Genomic DNA, 24,219 nt, shown 5'->3' with positions numbered 1-24,219 from the left:
ACACTGGCTGCTGTGCCTGCATGCACGATGTGTGTACATGTGGAGATGTTCTTTTGACACTTTGCTATTGGCCCTGAATCGGCGACCGAAGCAATAGCCATACGGCAACTGCATGGCAAATGCAGAACAATCACAAAAAGCCTCGACGGCACGATTGGATCAATTTCTGACATTTTGGTGCGCCACTCGGGTCCGCATCATGTGCGTGGGACAAAGAAGGAATATCATTGTTGTATGACTTGCAATGGAAATTGCGTACGGTTTTGGAACGGGTGCATGCAGCACAACATTCAGAAAAATGGCCAGAAAAGTATAGCATGTGAAAACTGAATCGTATACGGATTCAGATACGGGAGATTCGGCTTGGTTCTTCGCGGACGGGGGACGTGTTTTTGAAATAGGGCCGCCCACAGCACAATAGGCAGCGAGTGGGCTGTGCTTATGTGAAAAGACGATGCCCAGGAACGTTGCAGCAAAGTCTGCTCCAGCAGTTTCCTTCTGTATTGTACTCCCCCACGAATGGTCACCCACCTTGAGGAGACACGGATCTGTCCGTGCCTGCCGAAGCAAGTTCTCTGTCCAAGAAGACGATCTCCCAAGCTCCAAAAATGAGGCAAAGACGGAAGAAGGAAATGATGCTGGCTTGGTTACCTTGCATGGAGACTAGTGACCTCTGCAGAGGTCCGTATTCATCCGATACCTGGCAGGAAGCGTCGGATAGTGTATAACCGAGAATTGACAGGAAGCCAGAAGAGCTCTAAATGGGTAGAGCCTCATAAAGGTGCCCTATCATGATCCACCCTTGCTCTTTGACTGTGTTGATGATCCTATCTCCGCCGCTGACATCTCTCTGGACACATTGTTGTGAGCCAAGTTGGTGGTTCCCATTGGATAGAGTTGACCGGCGTACTCGGACATAAACTCTGTTATGATGATGGTGTTTAGATCCATGACCGGTGTTCTAGGATCCCCTGTTCTTGCCTCCTGCGTTGCATCCATTGCAGGATTGTATTCACCACGAACACAAGCACGGCAATGAGGTCATGGGGATTGCTGTTGTGAGAACTCCCGACAGCGAGCTATATCCAAATTGGCACTGTTTCCACAGCCACATCGGCCGCATTAAAAAGCTGATGTATCCGCTTTAAGTGTTTGTGACCCAGCCCCTGGGCTTTTGGCCGGCGATGGGCTGTTTGAGTACTCATGTGGATTATTGGACTTACACTGAGTTGGCTCTCCTCCAGTTGGAGGACAATGACTAATCGATATCGTCTGCCCATGTCAAGAGGATGAGGTAGCAACATTCCAGGAGATCCAGATAGGCCACCCGAGCTACCTAGCAGTAATGGGCATTGGCCGTGGTCTATGCCACCTTCGAGCGGGTGCAATAAGAAGGGAGAGGTACGGTCAATGCCTATAACGGCGAACTTCTCAAAAGGGCGATACAATGAAACAGTCGAGTCCCCGTATTTTGGGCCGTAAGGCATATCGAGTAGAGGAAGGCCAAGTCGGTTGCGCCTTGGCGGGAAGGAAATATTCAAGGACCGAAGCTGTACGAGGTAGTTTGTGTAGAATGCAGAGTAGGAGACTACTACCCGATACAAGTACATACCGCCAAGATATTAATACCTCGTACAGCCCGTACCCAGTGTTGTCGAGCTCTTTCCCGCAGTGGATTTCTCCGCACTCCTTCGCCGCACCTTCCGCAACTGTCACTGCAGCTTTTGTTGGAGAAAATTATTTTTCTGCCGAGTGCGATCCGTCAACACTTGCGTTGGTACTCGGTACATCTCCTCTCACTCTTCCTTGACATCCTCATTCGACAGTCCAGGCACTGCTGGGCCCCGAGCACTCGGCTTCGTGCTTTTCGAAGATGAAGGCCACAACAACCGAACCGTCTTCGCAGGTCCTTTCCTTGGTGTCCTCGTTCCTCGCCGATCATGGCTTTCACTCGACCATCAAGACTCTCAGGAAAGAACTCAAACGGATGAATCTGTCGGTCGAGGTTCTCACACTCGGAGAATCGCAAGACGGCGCCAATCTACAAGACATTGTTGAGAATTGGAACAAACAGGAGACATTACAATCTGCACAATCTACTTCGGGCGGCAGCGCGTCGGATGAGAGCGAGGGCACAACGTCAGAGTCGGGGTCAGAGTCGGGATCAGAGTCTAGCAGTGCAACCAGCGGTGAAGAGAGTGACGAGGGCGCTAACAGCGAGCTATCTACACCCGAGTCCGGGTCAGAGTCCGAGTCAGGGACCAATGAGGAAAAAGTGAACACAAAGCAACGCCCAAAATCGAAGAGAGTCAAGGTCAACAAGAGAGAAACGTCGCCGTCCACGTCTTCATCAGCGTCCTCCGACAGCGATGCCGACGACGAGCGAGAGACTGGATCCAAACCCAAACCCAAAGCTCCACGGAAGAAGTCTCCAACGCCTTCGAAAGTAGCTGGACCAGTCCGCACTCTCAAGCGGAAGGCATCATCCAGCTCATCAAAATCGTCTTCTTCGGACTCGGACTCGGACTCGGACTCAGACTCAGACTCGTCTGAGGCTGATCGGCCGGCAAAGCGAGCAAAGATAAATGTCAACGATGACACGGACAAGACGTCCTCAAGTGAGATGTCTTCTTCAAGCTCTGCGGAAGAGTCTGATGACGCCGGGGATTCATCGGTTGAAGAGGAAGAGGAGGATCAAGCAAGACCGGATGGTGTGGCCGAGCCTATGTCTGATTCATCCTCAGGCACAGTTACAGGAGATGTTGTTGAGCCCGCAAGATCTGAGCCTGAAGTACTTGCCAACAAACGCGACCAGCAATCGGTGACCACCAAAAAGAAGCATGTGGGTGCAAGACCAACTCCGCTGGCGCAACTATCAGCCCAGGCAACCCCGGACTCTCATATTAGCAACGCCTATCAAAGCTATGACTACGCCGATCGAGCGTACAAGGACTTGTCTGTCACCCGAGGCAAGGGGTTCACAAAGGAGAAGAACAAGAAGAAGCGGGGAAGCTATCGTGGAGGAGCCATTGACATTAGTGGTGGAAAGGGCTTCAAATTCGAAGACTGAAAGACTTGATTCCAGGACTGGAAAAGCCCCAGCAATGAAGCAGGCCTAGAACTATTCTTGTGCGAAGCATGGAGTTTGGAGGGGCTCATATCATGGATACTACGGCAAATGGAAAGACAGAAGACTGATAGATCAAAGAACCAGAAGCATCGATCCTAGCCATCCGCGTTTCGAACTTGCAGAGGGCCGTAATGAGACCACGATTACACCTGGAGTCACATACAGATTTTTCCTAGCTGGAGGAGGTATTTGGCAAACAGAGCCTCCGGACACCAGACAGCACCCACCGACCAGAGCCTTGCGGAGGATGGAGGAAAGCTGGGCTTGATGCTATACTTGTTTCAGCTCAGGCCTCGGACTCCTCAACTTGCTCTGGGTCGCCAGGCAAGACGGGCCTTCTGTCTTGATCTAGTCACCAGTTGATCGTCGTCTGATCTACACCACGTTCCCCCCCTTCTCTCTCTTCCTTTTCGGTGTCCATGATCAATTTTATCAGTTCCCGCCCGGTTCCTGCATCTCATCTTTGAGCGACTTGCTCTGCCAAGAGGCAACAAGCTTACACGGGCCCACATGCCTTGGGAAGCTTAAACAAAAAGCCTGTAGCCTGTTGCATCCTGCTGGACGACCGCAAGCTGCCATTTCGAGACCCTCTGATCCTGCCCATTCTCGAATCTTCCCATCCCTCGAGGACGAGCAATGGATGCCGAACCGCCCTTGCACCCCAACTTGACAGTATCCGATTTGACCTGACCGGTCGACATGCTTGATGCTTGAGGGCTAAGAAACCATTCCTGTGCATGCGAAGTGGCAGAAGGTTGGTTTTGTACGTGGAAAGGGTTCGAGTACAGCATCGATCTTCAATTCACCAGCAACAACGGATTTGGATCGTCACCGGACGAGCCGTAGGCATCGGATACATGGACGAGCTCTTTGCGTGCATGCAACGGCATCTGTACAACTTGTCGGGGGAGCCAGTCAGGCCAACTTTACCTTGAATACGATGAACGCGACGTTCCCGTTGACCAGACGCTGTACTTTGACTTCTTCCACGATACCTACATCATGTCGATTGTGACGGCATTTTGCATGAAGCAATTTTCCCAGGCACTTCCATCAACTGGTCCCCCTGCAAACCAGCAGCTGAAAGTGTCTCCCACCACACCATTTGGTGCTCGAATGGCAAGTCTCATTGGGCATGGGGGAAAAATTGTCGTTGAACCGAACTGACAATACAGCAGGTCTAAGAGACTATCCATGCGCCTGATCCGGTGCAAGCGACGCGCCCAACGAGCCCCGAATGCCTCCATGGCCGACTATTACAGCAGCGGCAATGCCACAACGTATGTGCATTTGACCCCCAATCAACGCACGGTGCCGCTGTCCAAGAGCTATTCAGAATGTGGGGCGCAGGATGATAGCTGGTGCGGACTCTCGACGATTATGCACAGGTGGAGTGGATGGCTCCAGCAAGCGCGGTATGACTTCAGCTGCTTCGCTGACGATTCTGCGGTGACATATGGGAACATCACGAACGGGTGGTCGATTAATTACCACGAGGGATTCTGAGTGCCCCGGTTTGGGAGTACCAGGTAGGCTCGAGATGTATGCGTGCAGCCATGGGTGGGTGATGGAGGCAGAAGATGTGAAGACACTGTGTCCTTAAGTAGAAGGAGAGTTGGTACCGAGTAGCGCCCAGCAGCTTCCCTGTAGCTCCCAACCGTTTTAACCGTATCTCGTATTCTGGTGTAAAGCTGGGGCTAGGGGGCTCCTTGGGCTCCCTAAGGAGGCTAGGGGGCCGGGTGACGACTTTGGCCGCCCTCAATGGATAAATTCTGGGGAAGAGAAAATAAGTTGTTGGGGATCTGACTTGGCGCGTCCCAACCAAACTGCATGAGCCATCAGGCCGATTGTCTTGTGCCAATCAATAGCCACGAGGCAGACACGAATGACCCTTCGATCACCAACAATGAACATCCTGAAGCCTGAATGCTTTCTTTGCCTCCTTCGTCACCGACTCTTTTCTCTCACACTCACTGAAGATCATCTTGATTTGTCCCCTCGTCGCTGCTCATCCTCCTAGTCACGCGCCTCAAACTAGGTACTGGGAGGCCGTCGGTCCTCCCATCATCCGGCGACAACTCACGCACCCATCTCCCCCAAACCAAAACCAATTGGGCCGATTCATCTGGGGGAGAGAGACGTCGAGTGCCGGTGCCTGGAATGCTAGTAGTTGAGACTCAAGCCCCCAAGCGCATGGCGAGAGAGATCGTGACCACCGACTTCCATACTACCTGACCAAGTTCTCCCTAGCGTCAGGGCCACGGGGCAATTTCACCAGAAGCACACAAGTCGCCGGTCACAAGCGACAAGCGACAAGCCGTCAAGGCACCAGCAGAGTACAAATTACTCGGAGCATCCGCCACATCCGCCTCCACAATTTCAATTCCCTCTCTTCACCTTTTTTATTTCCCCGAGATCGCGAATCGAGTTCTTGGTGTGGCCTTCACTTTTGCGGGGAGGGTTCGTGAGGCTCTGTTGGGTCTATCTTGGCTGTCTACGCTCTTGGTGCTTGGGCACGACTACCCAGTACCTCTGACCGAACCTCCGTTGAGAGTCCCAAGGCTGAGTCAGAGTCAGACAAAAAAAAAAGCGCGTCGTGGGGAAATATATTTTTCCCTTTTCGCAAATTGCCAGAGCTCCGGGTTTGCCATTGACTACCAGCGTAAAACCAAGGGAGGATCTTTGGTTCCTAGGCTTCCTCCTCTGCGAATTGGCGACGGTCGTAATAGAAACCACTCCCTAGTTTTTGATCCATTACATGACCAGCCGGATGATCATCCTGGCGGGCGCTCCTGAGCCGGCGAAGCTCGACTGGAGTGAGAAATCGCTCCTGCCGGACTCTGCCCACGTCGAGTCTCTTCCCAACAACACCACTATTCCAAGCTCATCAACTCCGCTGACACCGTTATCGCCCTCATCCAAGGCCTTCGGCGCCCAATGGCGACAAATCACCACGCAGAGGCTCCAAATGCGGCCGATTCTGCCCAAACTCAACATTGACGCACGCCCGACGGCACTAGGCGGCACGCTACCACAACAGGACCGCCACCAGCACAAGAACGATGAGATCGACCGCGGCGGCGCTGAATTCTTTTCCTTTTCCGAATTACTCGGCGCCTCCACACCAAGCAGCGATATCAGTGAATCTCAATCACAACCCTCGTTGTCCGGTGGTTCGTCGTCGATCCCCGACACCACTTCCAACAGTTCGGGCGCGTTCAATACCTCCGAGGGAGGGCCTCTCTCCGAGTACTACGACCATTCGTTTTCCATTTACGAAGCCATCCCTTCGTCGCAGCTCTCGTACTTCTCGGACTCGATCACCCCCGGGACGCCGACCTATGAATCCAACGAGGAGATGTTTTCGCCGCAACAGACGACCCCGGGCACACCAGGCGGGATCATTAGAACCCCCTCGCAGAGGCGTCTCAGTCAAGCGCCGCGGCCGAAAACGCTGAGCGAGTTGCAGGATATCCCGAACGCCAGGTATCTGCAACACATCTCGCCGCAGACCATGACGGTAAACTTGATAGTGGGCATTATCTCGATCGCGCCGCCAAGGACGGTCATCACGGGAGCGAAATACGGCAGACCGAAGGATGTGGACCTGGTAGAGATGATTGTGGGCGACGACACGAAATCCGGGTTTCCCATCTCCATGTGGTTACCGAAAGAAATGCGGGTGAACTGGAAAGACGGAGCCAACGCGAACCCCGAGGGCAGTCGAAGCGTGCTCCGTCGAAGTTTGCGGTATATGAAACCACGCGACGTGGTGTTGCTCCAGAACGTGGCGCTCAGCTCCTTCCGAGGGAAAGTGCACGGTCAGAGCTTGAAGGGCGACGTCACCAAGATTGATCTGCTATTTCGGAAGAAAGTGGACGACGACGATCTGAGTGGGATCTACTCGGTGAGCAACCTGCGTACGGCCAACGTGGGCAAGGACCCGCAGGTGCTGAAGGTGAAGAAAGTGAGGGATTGGCTGGTGGAGTGTGTGGGTGAACGAGAGGGAACTGTGGGTGGTGGTGGATTAGCCCTCCCGGGAGGGAGGAGAGGGAAGAAGAACAAGGCTGGATACGGTTATGCATTTTTACCAGACGATACCCAATGAGTCGGCGGCGCTGCCGAGAGGGACGATCCACGTGATGGGGAAATGTTTGCCTGGAGATCTGCCACGATCTTTCGGGGTGGAAATGTGGAAATGCCCGAGTCCTGAGGATGTAATAACAGCAACAGAGAAGGATTGCGATGGAAACGGGACGGGAGGAAGGCGAAGAGGAAGTCACCCCCTCGCCCTTCTTCCCTTGTATTGTAGTATAGTCACGAGACATGCCTGCATTGGATACGTTTTGTTCATCATGGTAGCGAGCACTCATAGCAGTAGTACATTTTCACCCATCAACAGCGATGTGTGAGATGAATTAATCTAGGTCCCATAAACCGAGACAAATGATTCGCGAAGAAATACAGGTACCAAAGAAAAAGAAAAGGGGAATTGCCTCAAAGCGTTATGAGAACTGGTCAGGGAGGTGCGGAGTACACGGTAGATAGCACCTCCTTGTACGAGGTAGGCAGGGAGTGAGCCGGATATAAAAAATACGTGGCACAGTCTCTTACAGAATATATACCTCAAGAGTCCTCAATAACGTCACAGAGGCCGCTATCACGAATACAATTGACGGTTTAGGATGAATGGCAGAGAGAGCCACTATTGCCACCGATAGAAAATATACTTATTGTGGATGAAGGGCATCTTCGATCTAACAGTGAATCACGCTACTCTTGTCAGACTGCCACTTATTATTATATCCGGATTGGTAGGTCGGTAGGTATGGTAAGCTGGGAACAGCGGAACAGAATAGTTGGCGCACGAATCGCAAGGCTGTGTCCGAGACAAACAGGGCATTGCACAGGTGACATTGCGACATTATGTACCAAGTATGTGTGAGTGTGCGTGGCACGGTGTCAGTGTCAGAGCCAGTTGTTCACTAAATTTGGTAGATGGGAGGAATACGTAATGGCAACTCATCTGAGCCCATTATTGTCTAGAAGGGTGTGGAGGTGGAGGTGGAGGCGGTGTGGCTGTGCTGGGACATTGGCCCATTGAACTGTTGAAACATTGTGGCCATTTAGTATTTCTTTCTTCTCTGCGGCACAGCACGGCGTGGACATGCCCAAAAAGGCGACACGAGAAAGCGGTGAGTTCTCCGTCCTTGAGAGCATCTAATAACCGCCTCATTGGCAATAGGTTCATCATATCACGGGGTCAATCAAAGCAGCGCTGAAGTGAAGTCAAAAGTCGACAGAAACTCGACAATGTGGAGGAAGACCAATCGTACGAGCGGTCGAGTCGGCGTGTAGGTTATATTGCATGATGAGTGGACTGATTCAAAAGCGGTACTTAGCCACGGAGGAAAAGGGACCGAATATACCTTGGAAAGAAAGGGGAAATGGTAGAGATGAGGAAGAAAAAGGGGGGGAGACCACGAAATTGGATACTACAAGCAGGAGATTCCCATCTCGGTGCTGCTGTCCAATGTCCACCAAAGAGCAGACTCAGGGGTGGCTTGTGGGAGCTCCGTACGAGGATGATCGAAAGGGTCTCTCGCTCTGCGCACTAAGATTGACGACGCCTGCTGCCGAACTGGCTTTATCGATAATGGAGAACGGAAAAAAAAAAAAGAGGGATCCCCGTGACAAGGAACAAGTTACCTTGAGCCACCCGAGCTCTAACAAAATCACTCGGCGGCGGTGGCTCTAGCCAAGCACAAGCTGAGGCTAGGGAGGCTCACGACCCAAACAGCCTAGACCCAGGCACTAGCCTAGCAGCCCGCAGCCCGGGTGACCCTGCGCCCCGCCTTGCCCGTCGATGTCCAAATCGAACACAGTGGCTGCTTCAAACAATTAATTGAGTGCCAACTGACGACGCCCGCACAAACGTCCGCGATTCATTCATATAACACCACCACCCCCAGCTCCTGTGCTCTCCTGACCCGATCCCTTCCCCTTCTGCTCTTTGAACCAGTCCACCCTTTTAACACAACCCCTAACAATCTCATCTCGCCGTTCACAGTAGTCCTTGAACTACGTTTCATTCGTTCTTGGCCAGGAACCACCCAGTCGAATCGCTACCTGCGCTCCTTGTCGACGACCAGTTCTCCAAGTGTCCTCAGACTACCATCCATCCCAAAGCAAGATGAAGGGTGAGTTATACCAGTCCCGCCTTCTGCACCTTGATAACTGACTGCTCGTCCAACAGCCCTCATTCTGTACGACCACGCCACCTCCCACCCCCCTTTTCTCCCACTACTAACCCATGCCTTTCCAGCGTTGGTGGCTTCGGCACCAGACTGCGTCCTCTGACCCTCACTCTCCCCAAGCCTCTGGTCGAGTTTGCCAACCGTCCCATGATCGAGCACCAAGTCGAGGCTCTGGCTGCTGCCGGTGTCACAGACATTGTCCTGGCCGTCAACTACCGACCCGATGTGATGACGGGTGCTTTGAAGAAGTATGAGGATATGTACAATGTCAAAATCACATTCTCCGTCGAATCGGAACCCCTGGGCACGGCTGGCCCGCTGAAGCTGGCCGAGAAGATTCTGGGCAAGGACGACTCGAATTTCTTTGTCCTCAATTCGGACGTCATTTGCAACTACCCTTTCAAGGAACTGGCTGCTTTCCACGACTCCCACGGCGAGGAGGGCACCATTGTCGTTACAAAGGTTGAAGAGCCTAGCAAATATGGTGTCATTGTGCACAAGCCCAACCACCCCTCCCGCATCGACCGATTCGTCGAGAAGCCTGTCGAGTTCGTGGGCAACCGCATCAACGCCGGTATCTACATCTTTAAGCCTTCAATTCTCAACAGAATTGAGCTTCGCCCCACCTCCATCGAGCAAGAGACTTTCCCTGCCATCTGCAAAGACGGCCAACTGCACTCGTTTGATCTCGACGGTTTCTGGATGGACGTCGGTCAGCCCAAAGATTTCTTGAGCGGGACCTGCCTGTACCTCTCTTCGCTGGCCAAGAACAACTCCAAGAAGCTAGTGCCTCATTCCGAACCCTATGTCTACGGTGGAAATGTCATGGTGGACCCTACAGCCAAGATTGGCAAGAACTGCCGCATCGGTCCCAATGTCGTCATCGGACCTGGCTGCGTTGTCGGCGACGGTGTGCGACTGCAGCGATGCGTGCTGTTGGAGGACAGCAAAGTGAAGGACCATGCCTGGGTCAAGTCTACCATCGTCGGTACGTGTTCGCGAGGGAAGAGGTGAGGATTCATCACAAACTAACTGGATTTTCAGGCTGGAGATCCACGGTCGGCCGCTGGGCTCGTCTGGAGAATGTCACTGTTCTTGGTGACGACGTTTCTATCGGTGACGAGATCTATGTCAATGGTGGCAGTGTCCTGCCTCACAAGAGCATCAAGGCCAATGTTGAGGGTAAGGGCACGATGGACTCGGACAGGACAAAGCTAACTGTGTTTCCAGTGCCTCAAATCATCATGTAATGTGCCCCTTGGGCGGTTCATGTCATGTGACTTGCGACTTTCTGACTCCTCACTCTGTTGTTTGAACTTGATATTTCTGCCCCTTTTCCAACCATGTTTTTACTACCGAATGGAATTTCAGAGCATGGCGAAATTGATCAGATCAAGCCGAAAAAGAAGCCCGGGCGTTACGGAGCGAGCGGGAGATTCCAGATTTGCCACCTTTCTGTCGAGCGGACAGTGGGACTTGAGATTTTGCAGAAAATTGGGACCATGCGCGGGATACTTGTTATATCACATTAGAGGACCATGCACGATACGAGCGGAAGAAGGGGGTGGACGGTTGAATTGGTTGTGAGGGTGACATGCGCAAACAGCGCCGCCAGTCTATGAGAACCTTCCCATTGCACGGTAATGGAATATCGATTGTAATAGTATTCAGATCAAGCGTCCTTCATCGTCACGAAATGATTCGGATGGTATGAGAAGATCTTGAAATCCCTTTGCGTCAACTGGTCCTTTTTTAGGCTGGCTGTAATATCACTGGCACGAGTTCTCTGTATAGTTTCCTTGCACCAGCTGGTATACTCCCTACCGAGTGGCGCGCTAACAAGAGAAGAACGAGTGGTGTTGTCTCGTTGGCTAGCAAGGCAGTGTGCTTCACTCAAGTCGTCACCGAGCCTTGCCTAGTAAGGCTTAGCGGTAATGGAAGTCAGTTACCTACCTCGCACCTCATATTAGTATTTACTCATGATGGTTGAGGACCGTGTACCTGCGTGTCCTCGCAAGGACTCGGTAATTAGAACTCGATAATAACCTTGATATCACCCTGTACTCAGTACAGGGTATGTATTACATATGTAGCACTCGCAATCGCAACAGATGCGCACACCATACTCCGTTCTCCCTTCTCTGTACTATGTATTACTTCCCGAGCGAGGCTAAGCATCCCTTATTCTTGGGACCATGAACCATGAACAGTATGAGTAAATAGGAATAGAATGTGCATAAAGTTCGAATCAATTAGATACCTTGGATATCAACCACATGGGGAATTTTGCCGTCGATGATGGACGTTGTTTAATGAGAACTAGGTATCGAGTATTCGTAGATGATGGACTCTCTGTCACTATCGCTGACTGAGAGACGTGGGTACCTAGGTACATACATACATACATACATACACATTTACTCCGCACTCTGTACTCTGTACTCCGTGCAGTATCAGGACTCAGGACCCAGCCTCATACAGCCCTGTGATTTGTCAAAAATGTCTCCCGAGCGCTCGAATGACAATGACGTGCATGCAATATCATGGGTAACGAATAAGGAGCGAAAAAAGGAGCAGAAAGGAACCTATCTGTTAACCAAGCATGCAACGTAGGTAGTTTGGGTTCAATCTGGGAGGTGATAATGATGACTATGATGACCATGATGATGGAGGGCGAATTTAACTACTCCCTAGACAGTCCACCGTCTTGGCTCTTTTGCGTCTGACAGCCTAGATTGCCCCGTACGATGGGACCTGGACATGCTGCTGCTGCTGTGGCCGAAATTCGCGCGCGCTGGTTGGGACGGTAGCCATTGGAGGCGCCGGTGGTTGTGGTGGCTTTACTCTCGCAGTGGGTATTGCCATCGTTGCTTGTGTTGGTGTTGGTATCGCCATGGCCATGGCTAGTCCCGTTGTTGGCGCCGTAGCATTGGCAGCCAAGGGGTCATCAAAGTCAAGGTCCGAAGGGTAGCCCAGCACGAGACTGATGTCCGTTGCCGCCGCCGCCGCCGCCACCTTCAGAGGAAAGGGTGGGGAGGGGTACAGATGGAGGTTATTATCGACGTCTGCGCTCATAATATTGTACAACTCCTCGTCTTCGGACCCGGACGAGGAGCTTGACTCGGGCGTCGCGATCCCAAGCAGTTCCACAACCTCCTGCCTCCGCAGACTCACCCGCGTGATTCGTCGACTTGATGCTTCAAAGTATTGACGCGCCTCGTCCTCAGCCTCTTTGAAGTAAACGTGTGCGCGTCTGAGGTATTGCAGCCGCCTGTGCGAGGGAGAGTCGTGGTGGTGTGGACTGCGGGATTTATATCGGTGGTGCTTCTGCCTCTGGCTTGGGCTGTGGGGTTTCCTGTTTCCACATGGTTTCAATGTCGTGCTTGAGAACGAGGAGCCTGATGATGTCGGCGTCGATGTTCCCGTGTTGTCAGAACTGCCACGCGATGAGGCCGGTTTCGAATCGGCGGCATAATGGCAATGACATGAACAACAAGCCGAGCTCGGGCTTCGATTCTGTTCCTGTTGCCAGAGTGCTCCCGCTTCTTCCTCTTCGGCCTTGCGCATCCAGCACCTCCCCAAGCCTTCTCGGGCCGCAAAGCTCGTCTTCGCCCGCCCGTAGCCTTCCATCAAGGCCTCTGCTCTATTAAGGGCTTCTTGGAAGTGTCCGATCGCTTGATCGACTTCGCCATTTGCCAGACAGTCGTCCGCCACATTGGTCAACGTCCACAATACGTTCCTAGCAGTAGGCCCGTATCTTGCTTCTTGATCATAAAAGAGCTGGCTCCGCATCCTCGACCGGGTGACTTGGTAAGTCGGGCCGCAGTAATAGAGAGCGTCGCAGAGGCGTTCACGAAGGTAGAGTTGCTTCCAATCCTGTATTCTCTCCAAATTGTTGGCAGGGATGGAAGGGGAACAAATGTTAAATTGGGCTACTGCTAGTTTGAGAGAGGCGAGAATGAGTTCCACCAGAGGTAACGGTCCACAAGAAGGCAAGACTGTTGGGTAGATGTACTCTCCTGCCAGGATGCCAAAGAATACGGTCAATGGGTGACCAGAGCCCAAAACAGTCGCTGCCATGTCATGTGTGTAGTTGAGGAGTTTAGCCAGAAGGATCCCGGCAGCCGAAGTCTTCATCCCGGTTTTGACAGCACGATTGGCCAGTTCGCAAACTATGCTGAGCATCAGTGCAAGAGACATGGGACTGTGGTCGGTGAGAATTTTGTGGATTAGTTGGAAGCCGTATTCGAAGCTGGTAAACGCTTGTGCGGCATTTGGCTCGGGCCCTCTTGACCTAGTCTTTGCTGTATTTGGGGAAACGTTGGCCAGAAGAGACATCCCATCCTGCATCTTGGACGCAAAGATCGCGTGGACGGTGTGAGCGTGGACTTCTGGTTCCCGATGTTTCTTTGAGACGGGGGACACAAGGTATGACCTCATGTAAGTCATCATGCTGTAATTTAGTTGCTCGAGAGCGTAGGATGTCTGTGGCCGAAGGAATGCTGGCACTGAGAGGGAGGGGCTTTTGATATCGGCGTGATGCACGGCTCCCATCAATGTGGAGTACTGGTCGTCGAGGCAGCGCACATTCGACATCTGATGAGTAATGTTGGAGGGGGCGGAGACATCTTCTAGGCCTGTTAGGTCCGCCTCCATCAGACGTTGAATCTCTTCGTGCTCGCGCTCAGAAGTGTCTTCATCATCCTCGGAGGATCTGGCTTCACCTTCAGCAGCGGGGTCAGCATCTACAACGACGACGTCCTCACTCAGGTCCAATTTGTCCTGGTGCTCCCTGACCCAGCTCACAGGATCGCTGATCTTCTTCCGCCGGAAATAGCGCATTAATTCCATGTAGTTAACACGCTCGCCACGGATTTCGAAGCTCGGCATGGTAACCCGCTTGCTTGCTGCGACGGTGGGACTGGATCCTGATGAGTTCGAACGCTGTTGTTGCCGATCAAGATACTGCGCGAGGCGATAAGCGGCCATTCTCATTTCGCTGAATTTGTGGTTGCGACCAATTTTCCACTTGCGGATGCGCGTATGCAGCATGCGCTCGCTGTGCAAGATGAAGGTCAGCTTGCTAGTTGTCGAGCATGAGGACGGACAAAAGAGTGTCGTTGTTGAATACTCAAGTACAGGAACAAAGAGTTGAAACCCATATTTTAAAGAAAATCGGAGTCGAGCTCGAGCTCAAGCTCTATAGGAGGGTCACAGGGCTAAGTTACGGCTGAAAAGGTGAATCGAATCCTCCAGGCAGAGGCTAAGGAATAGGTGCCCATACTTAACTTCAAACCCCATTCCGTGTAAGCGGCGGAGGAGTTCAGCCACCGTAACCCTCTCTACGCAGTAAAGTTGCGTGATGATGTCCCGCATCCTCTTCCATTCTGAGCTGCTGTATTGTTTGGCAGGAAGGTTGGGCTTCTGGCGGGCTTTTGCCCCTCCTCTCCCTCGGTCATGATCCGACGACGACGAACGAGATCTCGACAGCTTGTCGACTCGTTGGGATTGTGCAACTGCCGCCATCCCAAGCCGCGAGTCGGCAGAGCACTAATCTTGCAAATTTGCAGGCTCTCGTGATGCTGGTCCGGACAAAACGATAAACAACAAGGAAGATAGGATCAGAGTGGGGCTGCTTAGGCTGGTTCGAGGGCCAGCTAAACGAGTGCGCCAGTAACCTCTTGTCTGTCTCTGCTCGTCTCAATGAAAATTGGAGAATGCTTGTCGCCGGCAGATTGCCAGACTCAGATCAAGCAAACTTTAATGTTGTCGACGAGGTTGGAGGACGACAGCCTTGCGTGGCAGGATCGACTTCATGATTAAATTGTGGGGGAAAAGCGGCACAGGCACTTTGACGCCGGCAGTGCGGTCCCCATCCGGCGAGGGACAGTCCTGATTTGGCCACTCCTGTGGCCGGGACGCAAGGTGGTTTTGTTGGACTTACATAAGTGCGGGCTGGTCTTGTCCAACGGAAAGGTTTAGCGTGTGGCTCAGACCGTTGTTGCCTGGCCTTATTGGCGCACGCCGCATGCCCCATGTCGGCTGCTCCAAAGTTTGAGGAGGCTGCTTTACAAAACTTCCCACAACTTTCTGAGACAACGGTATTGTCCGACGTCTCGGTTTGGGTATAATATAGTGCCAGGAAAGCCACCTCGCATGCCCTTGTTGGCTGTCTGGGTAGACTTGACCTCAACAGTCAAGGCCTTTTCAAGAATGTGATAGAACACGAAGCTGAAATATAAAAGTGCTCGGAGAAGGCGATACACGGTCAAGCCCGCAACGAGTGGAATGGATATTCTGAGACTTGTGCAGAAATGTATTGCCCCTGATGATATCCCGTCGACCTGGGAAGAGGCCGGTGAAGGTAGCAGCGGACCGCTTTGTCAAGCACTAGATTCTGTTTGGCATCCTTGAGATTTCGAGACGACAGTGTGTACAAACATGGCAGCGATAGGACACCAGGTGCTCAAATGACGAAGCAACTCCGTACAGTTGTACGACATTAGAGCATCTCGCCTGAAGTGTTTGTCGAAGGTGAAAAGCAAAGATTCACGAAAGCGGACGTACCTTGAGTGATGCGTTTATCATTGCCTGCAGGAGACAGCTTGCGTTTGATTGAATCTTGGTCGCGGATTGAAGTCTCCCAGGCTTTATCCTGCACAAAAAGACACCTGGGCCTTGCCGTACGGCATCATCTGCCTTATCTGGGACTGTCAAATGCCTGACACGGTCGGTAGAGTGGTTGAAGAAGCGATCAAACTGCGCGAACCAAAAGTGACGAGGCACATTGTGGATGGATAGCCTGTGCGCGTTCAACTACTGCCACCGTGAGCATTGGTATGGTAGGTTCTCGTTTACTGCGAGACCTGCGGTCGAGAAGTGGCTCGTCCATCTTCGTTGCTGTTGTTTTTCCTGTCTCCTCAAAGCAGATGGCATGCCAGACCACACTGGACGATGCAAGAGGCAGTGTTGGCGCAATAATCTACGGCGTAACGTTCTGCTCAGCGCACTTCTGAAATTTATTCATGAAAATGCACTTTCTGCCTGAATGCTCTGGAGGACGACAAGAGTAGCCGCAAAGATCCGCCGTAGGTGACTTCGCCCCGCCCACCCACTTTTTCAGCCTTGTCCTTGCCTTGTCGCAGTTGCTTCCTCTCCCTAGTTCTCACTTTCTATCCACAGGCCCCCGAAATACAGATCACCACATAACAACTCGCTAGCACCTCAGCTGCGGCTGCCTTCACTTGGACACGTACTCGCTATGTCTGCTGGAAGCGAGTACGAGGACAGTGCACGAAAAGAGCAGGCCGGATTGGAAGATGAGTAAAAGGGCCAAGCAGCCCCCAAGAAGCTCCAAGATATTGCCATGCCTTGGACAGCCTTGGTACCTTATGAAATATCGGAAGTTATTGGCCGCCTTATTCTCCCGACTCGATTTTTCCAGGTCTGTCCTTCCCTCACAAAACGCTTCATCACTTGGCGGTTCTCAAGGAGCCCTCGCCGCCCTTTGACTCGTTCTCGACTCAACTTTCTGGTATTGCAGCTGCGTCCGCCATTGTGCACTGCCTGCTTTGGCCCCCATGTTCTGCTCTTGCTGCTGTGCTTGGGCGTAATGATCCAATTTGAAGCTTTGACTTCTATCCAGGTACGTGAGAGGACAGCGAATCTGGAATGAATGAATAACGGGACTCCCTGGGAGCACAAAAGCGATGTTTGTATGCTGCATGGCCGCAGGGAAATGGTCCTTGTCGAATTCACTTCTCTTGAGCGGCAATCTTGGTGCGAACACAGTCCTCACAACCTCGTGTCCTCTCAATGACGCCGGTCTAATGGGGGCCAGTTGTTCTTGACCATGCCTGCTTCCCTGCTCGAATGTGCGGCATGTCGCCCAATTCGACGTTCCCCCCATGTCGAACCTTGCGAAAAAATTTCCAAGAGAACTCCGGGCGTGGTGTGCGCGCTTCATCGCTTCCTGGCCCCTCTTCAGAACGCCAATTCGAAGCAGGCTCTAAACCCCTCAGACACACGTCGAGCTCTCTTAAACTCGGAATGGGCGCTGATACTCCATCGTGTCAGCCTTCTTCAACCCTGATCAGCGGTCTGGAGGCTGCAGATATATCGACGTCCCCTGTCCATCCAGACAGCACACGTTTCTAAAGCTACTCCTTGTTGACAACAGTCGGCTTGAATCTCCCTTGGTTGCGCCAGACCCTGAAGATGGCATTGGCCACTTGCCAAAACTTCGCTGAGCCCCTACTTTTGAACTTGGGGTACCACAACCTGAGTTCAGGCGGATCTGCTGCCCCAGCATGGGGTATTGAGGTTGAGATTGGTACGCCGCCACAGCGATTTTCACTTCGGCCCTCAATCTACGATGTCACAATTTTGTCATATGAGACCCATTGCTCTTCGCAAAATGACTACGGATGTCTAGCTGCACAAGGTGGAGTATTTGATCCAGAATTGTCAAGCACTGAGAGCGTATCAGTCGGCACAGCCTGGAACGGCACACTTGGTGGGGAGGCCAACGCGGCGGACCTCTCATACTACTTTTTCTACAATGATGTCCTTAGATTTGGGTACAACGAAACTGTGGTTTGGGGGTTTCCCTTTGTGACTGATGATGGACAAGAATGGGGTAAGTTGACATTGTCAGTATGCTAGTCTGCGCGTAGGCTCACTTTCTCTTAGCATCTTATAGTACCCTTGGTCTTGGCTCGAACTCAAGTTTTCTTCAAGCTGCAGTCGAGAGCGAAGCTGCACCATCCAAGTCGTGGGGCCTCTGGGTTGGAAGTCGTGCGATTGGGAATGAGCAAGATGGAGACTTGGTGATTGGAGGTTACAACGATGCCCGAAAAGCAACCGAATTCTCTACCTTTGACAACATTCCCGAATGCGTGACTTGCGTCCAGATACAGAATATGGTCTGGGTCTCGGATGCGGGAGTTATCCCTTTGATGGATAACAACATCACAGATTTTCAAGTCTCTCTCAATCCAATGCTCGGCTTTATTGAGTTTCCGCAAATCCCTTGGGACCTATTTGGCGCCGCCACAAACGGCTTCTATGACGAAAATCTGGGCACGTACACATATGCCACATCACCAGTTGGAAGTCTCAACTTCACTATCAAGGATGGCTATAGCACGTCGATCCCCGCCAGTGAGCTATTCCAGTTTCAGTACGACTACGACGATTACGGAAATAGAGTCATCGCTGATGACCCAGAGATAGTCGCACTCGCAAAGAACTATTCTAACGAAAACAGTGATGAGGGCAACTACGTTTTCAGCTGGGGAATCCCTTTCCTCACAATGAATTATCTCGTTCTGGACGTCGAGGAGCAGCAATTCCGGCTGTCCGAGGCCATCCGTCAGGACTTTGGAGACGAAGGCGGAGTAATGCCTAGGAAATTATGCAGCGGCGCTCCCCCAATCGACCTGGGATCTTCTGGAGGAACCAACATCGGTGCAATTGTGGGAGGAGTTGTCGGAGGGGTTGTCTTTTTGCTGATCCTAGCTCTGGCAATCTTCTTCTGCTACCGCCGCCGGAACAGAAAAAACCGCAACAAAGAGGCCACAGCCCAGAACAGTGCCGCGAAGGGCCAACACTATCAACCTGTTCCGCCAACCGGACCACACTTCTATCCGCCTTCCAGTCCTGTGATGTACCAGAGGCCCCCTGTAGGAAACTATCCTGCACAGGCACCAATGGGTTACACGTGTCAACCTGCTGCCGGATATGCTCCCATGACCCAATACGAGGGCCCCAAACCTCACCAGGGATTGCATCCAATGTATACGTCCCCAGCCTCGCCCCCCGCACCATCGACGTCAGTTGTATATTCCGACACAGCCAGCACTGCTGTCCAGGAACTCCCTTCCACCGACAGCAACGCAGGGGAATGGCGAGGTTCCCAGTTCAGCAGCGACACAAACGCGACTGTGAGTTCTTTGAATCTTGCTCCTACTATCACTAAGTTTGCTAACCGCGTATTCTGTTCAGAAGGGATTCTCGGAGATTCTCACCACGGAGGCTCCGCACAGGTAGCGCTCAGTGATCGGTAGCGCTGCGAGGAAAGTTTGTTCACACCAGGCCAGTCCTTTCGTCTCAAGACGTTCATGATGTCGTCGCTATAGTGGCACTTCAGGCGAGTCAGTGACGACGAGGTGTTCCATCCAGGAGTTAAGGGTTGAACTAATTACGTTGATCTAGATGATGACGAATGTATCTAATTTTCTGCCTCTGACACTGTGCCCGTACTCTATTCCCTAATGCTCGCCGTGCTTGCTTGCTTGCTAGCTCGCTTCCCTTAAACACGTCGTGCAGGTTGAGAGATCAGTTAGAACAGAAGTAGAAGTGGAAACACGAATAGAAAAAAGAACAGGGATGGAAAGAGGCAAGGGAGGAATAGGAGACGTAGAAACTCGAACAGAAGCAGCGAGATGGGTGGGGAGGGAGAGAAATTCATTTCTCCTCGCTTCGCCCCCCCAGACGCTTTGCAGGCCAGGTCAAAACTGGGGGATTGAGCTGGTTTGATTGATTGCCGGACCATTCCCACCTCATCTGCTTCCTTCCTTCTGCACAATTCTGCAATCTCATCCTAGAAACAGGACGGCGCACAGAAGGAGGAGCCCCATGCCATGCCATACCATACCATACCACACCCTACCATATCATCAGCCCAAAGCCCGGCATTTGCGACAAAACATCCCCTCAAGCCTTGTACAACGTATCCAAATATGCCACGACCATTTTCTCCACGATACTCTTGTCAGGCAAACTGCCCGCCACGCCGTATAATTGCGCACTGGTGCCATTTCCCTTGTCCTTCTTCACCACTGGACCTCCTATGACGCCGCTGCTCGTGACCTGTTGGCTCACGATCTTCTCTTTCTCCTCCTTGACCACTGCGACAAGATCGTCAATTAATCCGTCCACGGCCCCGGGCCTCGTCATGGGTAAAGTAACGGCGATGTGCACGCCAGGGGGATCTTGGAGGGAGTTGAGATGCCACTGTCTCTTGGACATGGCGTCGGCGATGTCGTAGATGGATATTTGTGGGTCGAGCGACTCAAACGCCACGACGCTGACCATCGGGTTGCCCAGTATCCCCAGCGTCGATTTCAGGATCGGGTGCTCCTTGACGGCGTTTTCGATCGTCTGTTTCGTGGTGACAATTTTGTTCGTGGCGTCAACATAGCCCTTTTCGCCCACGGCCATCATGCTGGCCCAGCATCCCGCTATCAGCGCCCCAGGTCTTGAGCCAGCCATGGAGGGACTCCCATAGACACCGCCGGACCAATTGGGACATATGAAGTATTGATACTCCCGTAGCTGTCTGTCCCTGTACAGAACGCACGAGTTTCCCTTGGGCGCGAAACCGTACTTGTGCGTATCCACGGAGATGGATGTTACGCCGGGGAGACGGAAATCGAATCCTCCTTCGTCGGCAAACGGGGAGGGGAATCCGGCTTTGGAGAGGTGAGGCATGAGGAAAGATCCCAGGCAGCAGTCCACGTGCAAGGGGATTTTATACGTCACTGCAAGTTTTGAGAGGGCTGGGATGTTATCCACAATGCCGTGCGGGTAGTTCGGGGCACTGCCCACAAGGAGGATCGTATTGGGGTTGATCAGACGGCGAACGCGGGATATGTCGACCATATATTCGGGTACCGGGCAACGGACAACATGTAGCTTTATCTCGAAATACGATGCCGCCTTGTAGAAGGCAGCATGTGCGGTATGCGGAATGATCATCTCCGGCTCTGTGATTCCCCTTTCTGCGTACCCTTTCTGTCGGGCCGATAGGCAGGCCATCAGTATCGACTCGGTGCCTCCCGAGGTGGTCACTCCAGCACCTGTATCAGGCGCATTGAACATGGCGAGGACCATGGCGACGATTTCAGCTTCCATCTTGCGGACGGCGGGGAATACATCCGCGTGGATGGGGTTGGCCACGCTGAAGTAACGCATCGCCTGGAACTGAATGTCCAACAGCTCTTGTTCCCCGTGGTAGACTGCGCCCGAGACCTTACCTTCCTCCCAACGCGTCCGTTTCATTGACGCCAAGGTCTCCAGCTCGGTGTGTAATTGATCTTTTGTCCATGGCTCCTTGGGAAGATGCAGGTATCGGTTCACGCCGGGACCGGTCGGGGCAAGTTTATCTTCTAGATCTTTTCGTGCCGCAGCAAGTTGCTTGGAGACCTTTGACCGTACACCGGGGAGGTTGAGGAGGATTTTGTACAGGGTTTTGTGTGTGGTGTGGTAGAGGAGAGCGAGGGAACCAAGTAGGCCGTGGCCGCGAAGAAAGTAAAACGATCTGCGGAGGATGCGGAGGATGAAGACGATGAAGATTATATTACGAAGTCTGCAATGGGTGTTTAGAACTGAGCTGACTGGACATCACAGCAAGCCGGGCAGGGCCGTCTCGAGCAGACGTTCACACGGCAGAGCCGGGGCAGACGTACATGTTGAAGTTACCTTGGTAGTCCCTCAAGCGAGCCAAATGGCCAGCTCGAGCTCGCTGGAACTTGCTCTGCAAGCTGAGGGGAAGGGGAGAAGAGCCGCCCATGATGGGACTATGTTTCTGGGTCATCGACGAGACATAGAAAAGATGAATTGGCCTCGAAAGGAAGAGAGGGGATGGAGACGGGTATTTTTCTACTGTCACCAAATGTGACGACAGGCATGGTGGATTTTCATATGCGCGCTTCAACGAGTCAACGACCTTCTCCGCAGTTTGACGTCTTGCTGGTTCGTTCCTCGTATACCTCGTACCGCGCGTCGGCGAATTGATGTTCCGAAGGAAGGCTCTCGTATTTCGTTCAGGCACCGGTGGATGGACACCTCTTCTTTACAAGAGCCTATGGCTGATCAAAACATCTGCATCATGGACGTACACACTCATCTATGGACCTGCTTGCCCTTTTGGTCCTATTCTTGCTTTTGTTTCCCAGATCGAGCCCCAGCTGACCTTTGGTCCGTGGCTATGTGCAAATCCGGCTGGGGCCACAGATTTCAAATGCAGAGGTCTCCTTATTTCAGAGAACATCTCAGGCCGTTTCTCAGACAGCCTATTAAACTCCGGCTCAAATGCATGTATATCTCTTTTGAATGGAATGTTTGCCGCCGTCTATGCCGTGACACCGGCCGTTCTGGCCTTCTTGACCGCCTGTTCGGTCGCGACTTGGTCATCAACAGTCTCTTCTAGGCGTCTCTTCTCCGGAACTGATTGCTCCTCTTGCTGCTTCTCCGCCAGCAGTCTCTTCTCCTTCTCCGTCATGTTGGGCAGTTCCACCTCACTCCCGGGGTTCTTCTTGCCCAGCTTGACATTACGATGGTATGCGTGGATGATCGAGTCTGCGTCATCAATTGCAATGGGTCTGATATCAGCCAGTCTCTTGATGGCTGCCGTGACTTCCTTGTATTGCGCGTCCGTCATCTCAATTTTGAGTTGTTGTGCTCTTGACTTGATGGCGTTCCATCCGGTTAAGCGAGAAGCGAAATGAATGTATCGCCCAATACCGAAATCAGCGGGATCGATGATTTCGTATGTGCTCGGGTTGGCCAAGATGGCCTTGGCGTGAATACCGGCCTTGTGGGTGAAAGCACAGAAACCGGTGATGGGATTATTGAAGGGGATGTTGACGGCGACAGCTTCGGCAACCAACTCCTCGATATCCTTGATCTTCTCCAGCTTGTACTTACTCTTGACATAATCGCGATCGGCCGTGATCATCCGGGCCATGAGCCCGCCCAGCGTGGTGATGCCATTTCGCTCGCCGATCCCGAGAACCGAGGTGTCAATGTGAGTAGCACCAGCTTCTAGAGCACAGTAAGCGTTTGCGATAGCACAACCCGTATCATTGTGGAAATGGGTTTCAATGTCGCAGCTGACAACACCGCGCAATGTTCGTACGAGGTCGTAGACTTGTCTAGGAGAAGCGCATCCCACAGTGTCGGCAATGCCCACTCGGTCCACACCGACCTTGTCAACGGCTTGATAGAGCGACAGCAGGTCGACAAGATCAGATCGGAAAGAGTCTTCGCTAGAAAATCGAATCTCGATGCCCTTGGACTTGACAAAATTAATTACTTCGATGGCAGTGTTCTTGATATAAGTCATGTCCTTGCCGTGAGAATGCTCTCTGAGGAAGGATGATGTCCCGATCACGACGTCAACGCCGTCAACACCGGTTTCAACTGCTATTCTCGCATCGTCCATGTGACATCGAATGTGGGTGAGGATCTTGGACTTCAAGCCGAGCTTGCAGATAGCTTCGCAGTCCTTGCGAGATTGCTCTGAGGCGGCAGGGCTGGTGAGTTCGATATAGTCTGCGCCGAATTCGTCCAGTGCCTTTGCGATTTCAATCTTCTTAGCGGTGTCAAAATAGGCATTTGCGAACCTGTTAGCAACAGACGTCAGCGTCTTTCCAGCTTGGCGGGGCGGGGTGGTCGCAACATACTGCTCGCCTTCTCTTAATGTGCTCTCAATGATCTTAAATCTGCTAACGTTGCTGAGGAAATCGCCCACGGGCATGTAGGGGTTTCTGGCATTCCGTGGAGTGGGGGTGGTGTTAATCCCAGTATAGCCAGGGTGACCTAAACCTTTGTGAGTGAGAGGCACCACAACTGGGGCAGCAGGTCGCCATACTGGCATTCCCATTCACTCCATTTGAATGGCCGTTGGTGCTGTTGGTCTGTCCGTTGACGCCGTTCCTGTCAACCTCGTCGGCTGAAGGACACATTTTGAGCGGTGAGTGAAGAGAAGGGAGTGAGCTGGTAGAGGAGGGACGAAGCACCAGAACTAATATAAGGTGTCAGAGTAGA

The 24,219-nt window shown here is 52.4% G+C and overlaps 7 protein-coding genes across 7 annotated transcripts; 4 read left to right on the top strand and 3 right to left on the bottom strand.

The window, feature by feature from the left end:
- Positions 1-1,873: 1,873 nt before the first annotated feature.
- On the top strand, positions 1,874-3,070 carry Z519_06098 (uncharacterized protein; the record flags this gene model as incomplete). The annotated part of the gene is made up of 1 exon (XM_016763838.1): positions 1,874-3,070. One exon carries the CDS (start codon positions 1,874-1,876, stop codon positions 3,068-3,070), a length of 1,197 nt encoding a protein of 398 aa, XP_016620162.1.
- Positions 3,071-5,888: 2,818 nt separating this feature from the next.
- On the top strand, positions 5,889-7,238 carry Z519_06097 (uncharacterized protein; the record flags this gene model as incomplete). Its single annotated transcript, XM_016763837.1, has 1 exon — positions 5,889-7,238. The coding sequence occupies one exon, from the start codon at positions 5,889-5,891 to the stop codon at positions 7,236-7,238; it is 1,350 nt and encodes a 449-aa protein (XP_016620161.1).
- Positions 7,239-9,323: 2,085 nt separating this feature from the next.
- Positions 9,324-10,637, top strand: Z519_06096 (mannose-1-phosphate guanyltransferase; the record flags this gene model as incomplete). Its single annotated transcript, XM_016763836.1, has 4 exons — positions 9,324-9,330; positions 9,387-9,396; positions 9,456-10,375; positions 10,432-10,637. The coding sequence occupies 4 exons, from the start codon at positions 9,324-9,326 to the stop codon at positions 10,635-10,637; spliced, it is 1,143 nt and encodes a 380-aa protein (XP_016620160.1).
- A 1,480-nt stretch (positions 10,638-12,117) lies between these two features.
- On the bottom strand, positions 12,118-14,439 carry Z519_06095 (uncharacterized protein; the record flags this gene model as incomplete). The annotated part of the gene is made up of 1 exon (XM_016763835.1): positions 12,118-14,439. One exon carries the CDS (start codon positions 14,437-14,439, stop codon positions 12,118-12,120), a length of 2,322 nt encoding a protein of 773 aa, XP_016620159.1.
- A 3,165-nt stretch (positions 14,440-17,604) lies between these two features.
- Z519_06094 (uncharacterized protein) lies at positions 17,605-19,437 on the top strand (the record flags this gene model as incomplete). The annotated part of the gene is made up of 3 exons (XM_016763834.1): positions 17,605-18,025; positions 18,079-19,331; positions 19,393-19,437. 3 exons carry the CDS (start codon positions 17,605-17,607, stop codon positions 19,435-19,437), a joined length of 1,719 nt encoding a protein of 572 aa, XP_016620158.1.
- A 666-nt stretch (positions 19,438-20,103) lies between these two features.
- Positions 20,104-21,961, bottom strand: Z519_06093 (uncharacterized protein; the record flags this gene model as incomplete). The annotated part of the gene is made up of 2 exons (XM_016763833.1): positions 20,104-21,757; positions 21,858-21,961. The coding sequence occupies 2 exons, from the start codon at positions 21,959-21,961 to the stop codon at positions 20,104-20,106; spliced, it is 1,758 nt and encodes a 585-aa protein (XP_016620157.1).
- Positions 21,962-22,522: 561 nt separating this feature from the next.
- Z519_06092 (homocitrate synthase, mitochondrial) lies at positions 22,523-24,137 on the bottom strand (the record flags this gene model as incomplete). The annotated part of the gene is made up of 3 exons (XM_016763832.1): positions 22,523-23,795; positions 23,856-23,991; positions 24,044-24,137. 3 exons carry the CDS (start codon positions 24,135-24,137, stop codon positions 22,523-22,525), a joined length of 1,503 nt encoding a protein of 500 aa, XP_016620156.1.
- Between the last annotated feature and the right edge of the window lie 82 nt (positions 24,138-24,219).

The sequence above is a fragment of the Cladophialophora bantiana genome, assembly GCF_000835475.1.
Source record: "Cladophialophora bantiana CBS 173.52 unplaced genomic scaffold supercont1.8, whole genome shotgun sequence".
NCBI classification, from domain to species: Eukaryota; Fungi; Ascomycota; class Eurotiomycetes; order Chaetothyriales; family Herpotrichiellaceae; genus Cladophialophora; species Cladophialophora bantiana.
Note: the sequence above shows the minus strand (reverse complement) of the source record. Positions and strands in the feature narration are given on the sequence as shown.